This window comes from Stegastes partitus, unplaced genomic scaffold (genome assembly GCF_000690725.1).
Source record: "Stegastes partitus isolate 25-593 unplaced genomic scaffold, Stegastes_partitus-1.0.2 Scaffold189, whole genome shotgun sequence".
Lineage (NCBI taxonomy): Eukaryota > Metazoa > Chordata > Actinopteri > Pomacentridae > Stegastes > Stegastes partitus.
This window is the reverse complement of record NW_007577920.1, coordinates 206,892-216,317: the sequence shown is the minus strand read 5'-3', so window position 1 is coordinate 216,317 and position 9,426 is coordinate 206,892. Positions and strand designations below refer to the sequence as shown.

The following is a 9,426-nucleotide window of genomic DNA, read 5'->3' as shown; positions in this document are numbered from 1 at the left end:
CATAAATTTGTATGTTTCCTTTACAGAGCAGTTCAGATAAGCGTTTCCTGGTGAAGCAGCATGCCACAATGTTGAGACGTGGAAAGAACGTCAACAGAGTTCGTTCTGCAGAAGACACCCCTCCCATTCACTGGAAAGACCCCCCTCCATGCATTTAAACTGATTAAAGTGTCTACAGACTTTCACTTAGCTGCTATGTGGAAGCCTGAAGTGGCCGAAAATGAAAGTCAAAGGACTGATGAAGTCTCACTTTTTCAGTCGTCTGAAATACAAAGATCCAAAGTACATATGAACCTTTTCTGCAAAAGTCACAGAAGTCTTAATGTAAACTAACCATGAAGAGTTTTTTTGTGTGATGGATAATCGTTTTATGTCCTTTTTGAGTGTGTTCAGCTTAATTTGCACAGTTTATAAACAGTGTATGAAATGAATGCATGCAAATAAACATACTCATTTCATTCAAACATATAATTATCTCGGTGATGTCATATGACTGGCAGTTTTTCAAATGTGATGCTCATCAAAACCTGGTTTCATTTGTATTTGGCATCCCACTGATGCAGATGCATCCCAAAAAAGAAGACAAGCATGCAGCCTACTTGTTATCTTCTTGCAACACATGTGCAACACCCCTTCGTGTTGACATGCACACATGCAACAGAGATACAGAAACCATGAGAAAGACACATGCGTAGCTCTGTAATGAAGAACCGCTGGACTCTTGATTTGTTGCCAATTTTGGGTGAGTTGATTGTACTTTGTTTAAAATGGCAAAGTAAAGAAGTTATTTAACGGACTAATATTCTAAATGCAATATGTTGTTGATTTTTTTTTCAGCTACGGCAAGTTTGCTCATCAAGATAAGTAAGTGTTAAAGGGGTACTTAAGATATGAAGCTCAGTTGTCTGAGAACATACCATGAGTTCAGGAATTTGATATTCTTAGATCCAGTAGTATTTATTTTAGAGAAAAAAATAAGTAGGTAGGCCTTTCTTATTACAGGTACATTTCAGGGATTAAAGCATAACTACATTGTTAAGTTATAAAATTATAAATTTTTTAAATGATTATAATCATAAAAATTATGATATATAAAAGTATTCACCCTCTTGGAAATAGTCCTCTTTCATTGCTTTACAGCATTATAATGATCAATATAATTAGGCTTTATGACAAGAAAAAAAAGACTCTTTCATGTCAAAGTGAGAACACATTTTGACAGTGTAAAGACAATTAATTAAAAACATAAAATGTAAAATAAGTGACTGCTACAGTGTCACTACAGTAGTTAATTTTTACTTTTTAAAAAATCATTATTACTTTATTGTTGTTATTTATTTATTTATTTTTATATATTTTTTAAAAATATATTTTTATTTTCTTTTTTTCCCCTATTTTTTTATTGTCTTTTGTATTTGATCAGATCAAATAGCAAAGAGAAGTAAAAAATGCATATCAAACAAGAGCTTGGGTCTTCAGAGGTTAAAGTGACTCAGTTAATTCAACACCAGTGCAGCGAGTTTTCACAAATGTAGTGAAACTGAGACAATCTTAGTGAAATGAATGTGTCTCAGGTGATTGTAGTTTAAAGACACCTCTATCTGGAAGGTCCCTTCACTGATAATTCAGTACACCTGGATAAAAACACACCATGAAGACAAAAGAACACTCCAAACCCCTCTGTGAAAAGACTGTTGAAAAGCACAAGTCTGTGAATGAATGCAAGTATATTTCCAAGTCACTAAATATTCCTTGGAGTACAGTTTAATCTATTATTAGGAAATGGAAGTAATGTTGCATAGTAAATCTGCCTAGAGCAGGCCATACGTATAAGAAAGGGACTAGTGAAAGAGGCCACCACAACATAGATGACTCCTCTTATTAAGGAGTTACAAGCATGAAGAGCTGAGATGGAAGAGACTGTGTAACCAACAGGCCATCAGATTTGATGCTGTGTTTGGTGGACACCAAAGGGTAAAATTAATGCAGCAAAGAATAGCGAAATCCTGGTGGACCACCCGATGCAGTCTGCAAGAGAACTACGACTTGGGAGAAGATTTATTGTCCAGCAAGACAATGACCTGAAGCATAAAGCTAAAGTTACACAGAAAATATTTAATGGTAACAAGGTGACTGTTCTAGAGTGGTTGAGTCAGAGCCCAAACCTCAATCCAACTGATGGCTGGACTTGAAAAGGGCTGTTCAGTCATGATCCCAGTGCAACCTGACAGGGCTTGAGTAGTTCTGCAAAGACAACAGGGTCAAATTGTGATGTCCAGATGTTCAGGCTGATTGAGCCCAATCCGCACAAGCTCATTGCTGTAATTGCAGCTAAAGCTACATACACATCTACAAAATACTGACTTGTTTTGTTCACCTGTTTTACATTTTAATGAAGTGACATACCTTTGCAGAAATCTGTTTTCACCTTGACAAAGAAAAAAGTATTTTTCTGTAAATTCTTGTCAAAAAAGTCAAATTAAATGATCCAAGATTCAATATTGAAAAGCAATGCAAAGGGAAAACTTCCAAAGGGGGTGAATACTTTAAATAGACACTGCATTTATGGAGACTGTTTCATTCTTCAGGTGGAATAATTGCTCTTCGCCCGGAGTTGACTGGTCCTGACAAGGCCTACCACAACTCAAAGGTGGCTTTCCGGTGTATTGCGCCTGACTCCCCTCCACCTGTCACATATGAGCTGTTGAAGGACAGCACTATTGTGATTGCCAAAGATATCGATCCCATAGGGGACCAATCCTCATCATTCTTTCTGAAAGTCTCAGCAGCATCAGACGGGTCTTACCACTGTAGGGCAACAGCTGGAGGAAAAACAGACGTCAGCAACAGCATCAAGCTGAGTGTTGTCAGTGAGTATTGGATGCTGGGTATTTCAATAAACATTAGCAAACTGGGCTTCTTCTTTTCCTCCCCAAACCTCTGTCATTCCCTCTTTACCAGGCCCACCATCAAACACCAGAGTGACCTCCGACCCCTTCCCCCCAGTTGCGTATGAGGGGTCACGCCTTGTCCTGAGCTGCGATGCTGAAACAGGCTCACACCTTTCCTACACCTGGTATTTCAACAGGAAGGAAGTAACATCTTCAGTCTCGACCTTATTCCACCTAACTGGGAACAAGCTAGTGATGGAAAGTGTGACTCCAGAGCATGCTGGAGATTATTCTTGTTGGGCTTGGTCCATGGTGTATGACGTCAGAAGGGTTTCTAGCAGCCTGGACGTTCTGGTGACAATCAAAGGTATACATCAACGAAAAAAAACCAAAAAAACAAATGGAGCAGAGTACATTGAAGACATAACGATCCCATGTTTTACCCCTTTTTTAAACAAGCTAGCAGCATTATTCTGTCAGTAGAAATGCTACCCTATCACTTGGGTTGAAATATCTGAACAGCTACTGATAAGATGCAGTCATTCAAGGTTCCCTGTGGATAAATCCTATTGACATTTCTACTAGCGCCACTATGAGATCGATTTTTCTGGTTTTGTCTATGTATTAGCTGAATTGCTATGAATTAGGAACTAACATTACCTTCCCCTAAACGTGATTTATTCACACTTCATCTAGGGCTATCATTCCAAAAACATTCCTTTGTCCAATATTTTGATGCATGACCAAATACCTGTAGAATATACTGTAGACATTCCCTTCAGCCCCACTTCTGCTTTGAGTTTACAGCTGATGAACAAATATTAACCAACATCCTAAACTTGTGTTGTAACAAATAGTTATCTTCATTATTGATTAATCTACCAATTATTTTCTAAGAAAACTGTGAAAAATGTCCATCACAATTTCTGTGAGCATAAGGCAACGTCATTAAATGTCCCAGAACCCCAAAATTAGTTCTGCACGATATAATTTTAGATTAACAAAAGCAGCAAATTGTCATAGTTGAGGACACAGATTAATTAAATGTTGTGCCTTTTTGCTATAAACTACTGAAATGATTAATCAATCATTAACATCGGGGACGAATTTGGCCAAAGGTTTGTCTTACTTTGGGAGGAACCTAGACTGGATTCTCTCAATGTCATCATCACAAGAGAATCCATCTTGCCAAGTTTTAATATGCACATGTGGCCGATCCACAGTCAGTCAGATCAATCAGCGTCCCATGTGTAAGTACTGGCAGACACTGGTGTGAGTTAACCCAATAGATGGTGATAGAAAGATGGTTCGCCCAGTCACCTGCCAAATATTTTTTGAAAGTGCCCTTTCCAGGCAGTTCCCAAGGACAACTTCCCAGGTGGTTCTGTGTGACAAACCATCTAGTGGGTCAGGTGATGGCTTTTTGACAGCATGCTGCAGCATTAAGACTCCCTAACTGGAAAGAAAGGTTGAACTTCAAACCATGAAAAACATCCCTAGACAAGGACACGCAATCATTGTCCTCATACTTTTGGCCATATAATCTTGACTCAACAACTAATTTGCTTCAGTTCCTCCTAACTGTATCATCTTTCTCCCAATCTTCCCTCCACCTCCACCAGTCTATGTTTCAAAACCGAAGATCTCCTTCTCCATTTTCAAAGAGGGAGACAGTTACCGTGGCAACGTAACCTGCTGGTCATCAAGAGGGAGTCCTCCGGTGAACTTCTTTCTCCTACTAGATAACAAGGAGGTGGGATTTGTCACAGCAACAGACTCCCTCACTGCCTGGTTCCAGGTCGCCGTGGTACCCGGGCTGGACATGGGCGTTGCGCAATGTCGGATAAAAACTGAGCTGCAGGAACTGATGAGTGAGCCGATGACTCTGGAAGTAGGTATGAGCCACTGACATGCAACGGGAATGACATGTGTTTGTCTGTGATTTACGACCTTTAAATCTGCTCTTCTAACGCTCTCGTCCTCCCCATCTGTCCAGTTCCAGTTGGAGGCGATGTGAAAGTGGAGGTGGAACATCTGTACTCAGCCGAATCCAAAATGGTCGCTGCCAGGCTGAGCTGCCATGTCAGCAGAGGAACTTTCCCTCACTTCTCCTGGCTCTTAAACGACACCGTCCTTCCCTCTGAGTCTCATGAGGATTTCCACAGCCAGTCCACCCTGCCTCACTTTGTCCTGGCTGATCACAGACAAACTCTCATCCTCACTAAGCTTGACCCCAAGGAGTCTGGGTATTACCGCTGCAGGGCCAGAGATGACTACGAAGACTCTGGGCCGTGGGTGGAGAGTGCAGCTGAAATTGTCCAAGTCACAGGTGAAAAAATCAAGACTAGACGAAGAATACCAGTAATCTTAACACTTTAAACCCTCAAACCGATCATTTGGTTTAAAATGGGTATTGTCTTTGAACAATTAACAAAAGGATATCATTTATTAAAGCCAGAAACTAAAAATTGAAAGATCCATTAGATAAAGCTTCAATTTTCCAAAGGTCCTTGAAGTACTCATATAGGACATGTCTTCCCATCAGAAAAACTAAATTTAAGCTTACAATTGTGACATTTCATCAAAATGTATTTTACATATCTCATATAAAATAACATACATTTGCTCAACCCAGATTCTGCAAACAACAAAACATCCTGCGCTCCTCAGCACAATGGTAAACTTTTTTTTTTCTAACTCAGTTGCTGATAAACTCAATTGATCAAACTCTCACGTCTCCAGCAGTGTGTCTTTTATTTAGCTGACAACACTACAAAAACGTTTCATTTCACCATGACGGTATGACCTCTAGTGTTAAGGATGTTATACACGGTTTGTTTTGCTCTGACAAATGCCGTAACTCAGGGGTTCAGTGGTCTCATCTAGTTCGACTTTCTGTTTTTAAAAATAGAAGGGCTTGTTGTGTAGAATTTCTGCACTCATTTTACCTTCAATCAGTCAGAAATATTAACTTTATGCTTCATGCAACATCTTTCACTGCAACCCCACCAAGTAAAAATAATACACGGTTTATTTAATTGACGTACATGCAACATCCACAGCATGATAAATTGGCCTTGTTCCATCTCATCCACAGATGTTTACTTGACCACCATCGAGGTGATCACCATCGCATTCTGCTGCTTCCTTCTGCTGACGCTGGCTGTGGTTTCAGCCTGCATGTACAAGATGTTTGACCACAACCACGGTGTGTCTCTGTGTGTGTGTATATGTCTAAAAGGGAAATTCATTAACTAGAAATGTGTAGCTGACTTTTTATTAAATGTTCTCTATCGAACTCTTTTTTGACAGCTCATACCCACATTTCTTCGCCAAAGTAAGTTTTATGTCAGCGAAGCTTGGACAGTGTACTATAATTCAAATCAACCTGCTGAACAAAGTCTGTATGCTCCCATCTCAGGTCTGAGGCTCTTCCTCTTTCAGAGCCGACGTCAGGAAAACTGGCTGATACCTCCTCTACAGATTGTGATGTCCTGAATTAGGTGTACAGGCCGACAAAATACTAAATATACTCTAATTTACAGCTCCCATAGCTTGCTCCAAACAATACAAATATGTTCAACATTTCTCCAAGTGTCCACTAATGTTACCAACAATGGGAAAAAAATGGAGCCCTTACATACTATAGATATTTTACCAAGGTTAAATATTTTAAATAAGACTCTACCATGTTATTGACAGAGTGTATTTACCTGAGAAGTTAAAATATAATAAAAATGAAAAACCTACATGAAGTTTGTGAGAATACAACATTATCGGACCATAATGGATATAAAGATCCTACAGCATTGTTATGTAAATTAGCCTGACAAACTAAAATCTTGAGGCTAAAACCCTACAGCATCATTAATAGCAGAGAACTTGACTAATGTAGAACTTTTCAAGTTTTTAAGTTTCCATAGAGATGGCGGGATGCATGGATGCAGCAGCCCCTTCAGGAGACAGCGAGAGGGAACGTTTTGAGTGTCTTGTCTATCCCAGACGTTCATTTACAGCCAAGAGACTTGTCAGGGCAATGAACGTTGCTAATATTGCTGCAGCCGGTTGTGATTTGGACACACTACACCAACAGACCAGCTGTACCGTCGCTCCTACTCTCCAATATCCGCTCCCTCGACAACAAGCTAGACGAGCTACATTTGCTGGAAGAAACCCGCATAGAGTGGAAACACTGCTGTGCATTTGCTTTTACAGAAACATGGCTCAATGACATCATCCCAGACGGCCATAGACCTGGAGGAGATGACATCGTTCGGGGCGGACAGACAGCTAGCTTTGAACTTGTCCAGAGCGGCTGCAGGAGCAGGACATTGAACATTGTCAGGGACTCCTCACACCCTCTCCATAAACTGAACTGCTGCTATCAGGCAAACATTTCCGGAGCACTGAAAGAATAAACCTCCAGACTGATCAACAGCTTCAACAGCTTCATTCCATAAAGCTGTCAGATGCTGAACTGCCAATAGGAAAAGAAAATAAAGAAGGGAAGACTGGTGTTTCCTCTGCTTAGAATCTGCTTGCCTATATCTCATATCTTGTCGTGTCAAGATCTCCAAAAACTCTTACATTCCCCTCTGACTATACTAAACCTTAACAACAACAACAACAACCACCAAACAAATAAATAAATAAATGTTTATGCTGTTGCTGTTTTGATCTTGAGTCACAAATGTAAGGCTAAGGGTTTTTGTGGGTTGTTTTTGTTTTAAGTGTTTTAAGCAATAAAGGAAGTATAGCTGCCAGCAGCAATGAAGGTGATGACGAATGGCCACACACTAAAACATATCCTGCTTTAATATTTTAATCATTGTGGAACCACAATTTACAAAATCGACTTCATGCTGTATTGAAGAACAGACGAGTGACTAGCAACCGATTTCCTCATAGATGATCTCCTATAATCTACCTTGTTTTTGCCTATGCAGCCCCCTGCTGGTGGTTTGAAATAATGTAGTTCTGGGAACACTGTGATGTTAGCTCAATATTTCACACTTGGTATTATCTATTTCTGAACTTTTCCTCCACTTTCAGCTCTGAAGGGAATCTAAGTGTTTGATGACAAAATATTTGTTGATTTGGAATATCAGTCATTAAACTGCAGTAGTACAGTTTTTATTTTGGTCACTATATTCACATAAAAATAAATTCACTATATTCACTGAGCCACCTTGCAACCTATTCCTCATAGATGTTCTCAGATAATCTACCTTCTTTTTGCCAATGCAGCCCCCTGCTGGTGGTTTGAAATAATGTCGTTCTGGGAACACTGTGATGTTAGCTCAATATTTCACACTGGGAGGCTCCTCACTATCTTTTAGAAACAGTCTGTGGTCAGTATCAAGTCCATCAAGTTCAGGCTGTTCTATCTGTTGCTCAACATGTTGTTGTTTCTCCCCAATGGGAGCAGACATCTGCTGCAGATGGCGGTTGAACAGGGAGACTTTGTGACCTGCTTTCAGGCTTGGCTGTGGTGTCCCTGGGCAAACTTATAAACTTCTACAAAGTGTCAGTGTTGTTGGATGTTAAAAATGTGTGTTCAGGTGATGAACTGATCATACATGATGGGGAGGAGGTGTTTACATGAAACACAATCCAACAGCCTGATAGAATCATTTCAATATTATTGTACTATGTGAAAGTAGAATAGAACAGAATAGAATAGAATAGAATAGAATAGAATAGAACTTAATTGATCCCTTTGGTGGAAACCTCAGGGAAATTGCTGAGTGCAAGATATGAAAACACTTGAATATCATAAGTGATCACAAAGTGAAGCTGAGACAAACACCTGCACTCATCCATTCATCAGTATAGAGATTACAGAGTCAGCAGAGGATGGCAGCAAGCAGTGACTGAAACAGGTGAAACTGCTGTTAGACTATGTGAATATCCTGTAAGAGAACGTTTTGCGCTACAAAGGACTGCTCAGAGTGGACGTTGATGAGGATGCAGCTCTTGAGTTGACCGTAAAGTGGCTCTTAAAAGAGCCGTTGTTGTTGTTGTTGTTGTTGTTGTTTGTGGAGGAGCAGCAGTCTTTACGCTCTCTCTCCGCGGATGCGGCGGGCCAGCTGGATGTCTTTGGGCATGATGGTGACCCTCTTGGCGTGGATGGCGCACAGGTTGGTGTCCTCGAACAGGCCCACCAGGTACGCCTCGCTGGCCTCCTGCAGAGCCATGACGGCGGAGCTCTGGAAGCGCAGGTCGGTCTTGAAGTCCTGAGCGATCTCTCGGACCAGGCGCTGGAAGGGCAGCTTGCGGATCAGCAGCTCCGTGGATTTCTGGTAGCGACGGATCTCGCGCAGAGCCACGGTACCGGGCCTGTAACGGTGAGGCTTCTTCACGCCGCCGGTGGCCGGGGCGCTCTTACGGGCGGCCTTGGTGGCCAGCTGCTTCCTGGGGGCTTTGCCTCCGGTGGACTTACGGGCGGTCTGCTTGGTTCTGGCCATCGCTTCTTCTCTGCGTCAACACGAGTCGAGTAGCAGGACGAGAGGAGAGCCGCTGCTCTTAAAGTCGG

General features: G+C 41.1%; 4 protein-coding genes across 5 annotated transcripts in view; 2 read left to right on the top strand and 2 right to left on the bottom strand.

Moving 5' to 3' along the window:
- The window catches only part of tmc8 (transmembrane channel-like 8), a 10,328-nt gene extending 9,862 nt beyond the window's left edge, over positions 1 to 466 (top strand). The window contains exon 16 of the mRNA XM_008280266.1: positions 27 to 466. Within this exon, the coding sequence (XP_008278488.1) occupies positions 27 to 158 (132 nt within the window). The 3' untranslated portion in view covers positions 159 to 466. The remainder of the gene's footprint in view (positions 1 to 26) is intronic.
- Positions 467 to 566: 100 nt separating this feature from the next.
- On the top strand, positions 567 to 8,021 carry LOC103356195 (Fc receptor-like protein 5). 2 transcript variants are annotated; one of them, XM_008280267.1, is made up of 10 exons: positions 567 to 742; positions 838 to 864; positions 2,589 to 2,870; positions 2,962 to 3,258; positions 4,514 to 4,786; positions 4,888 to 5,220; positions 5,527 to 5,568; positions 5,989 to 6,099; positions 6,204 to 6,228; positions 6,313 to 8,021. In XM_008280267.1, the coding sequence occupies exons 1-10, from the start codon at positions 688 to 690 to the stop codon at positions 6,392 to 6,394; spliced, it is 1,527 nt and encodes a 508-aa protein (XP_008278489.1). In that variant the 5' UTR covers positions 567 to 687; the 3' UTR covers positions 6,395 to 8,021. The 2 variants fall into 2 exon arrangements, with proteins under 2 accessions (XP_008278489.1, XP_008278490.1); XM_008280268.1 differs by lacking the exon at positions 5,527 to 5,568.
- LOC103356233 (histone H2A-like) overlaps positions 5,860 to 9,426 on the bottom strand; it is a 12,789-nt gene continuing 9,222 nt past the window's right edge. The window contains exon 3 of the mRNA XM_008280315.1: positions 5,860 to 5,869. The gene's annotated coding sequence lies outside the window, so the exon portion shown is untranslated. The remainder of the gene's footprint in view (positions 5,870 to 9,426) is intronic.
- LOC103356196 (histone H3) lies at positions 8,660 to 9,376 on the bottom strand. The gene has a single exon (XM_008280269.1). It carries the CDS (start codon positions 9,356 to 9,358, stop codon positions 8,948 to 8,950), a length of 411 nt encoding a protein of 136 aa, XP_008278491.1. The 5' UTR covers positions 9,359 to 9,376; the 3' UTR covers positions 8,660 to 8,947.

Coding starts and splice junctions, on each gene's coding strand:
- LOC103356195 (XM_008280267.1), top strand. CDS start 688: ATGCGTAGCTCTGTAATGAAGAACCGCTGGACTCTTGATTTGTTGCCA. Junction 865..2,588: donor AAGTTTGCTCATCAAGATAA/GTAAGTGTTAAA, acceptor TTCATTCTTCAG/GTGGAATAATTGCTCTTCGC. Junction 6,229..6,312: donor ACCCACATTTCTTCGCCAAA/GTAAGTTTTATG, acceptor CTCCCATCTCAG/GTCTGAGGCTCTTCCTCTTT.
- LOC103356196 (XM_008280269.1), bottom strand. CDS start 9,358: ATGGCCAGAACCAAGCAGACCGCCCGTAAGTCCACCGGAGGCAAAGCC.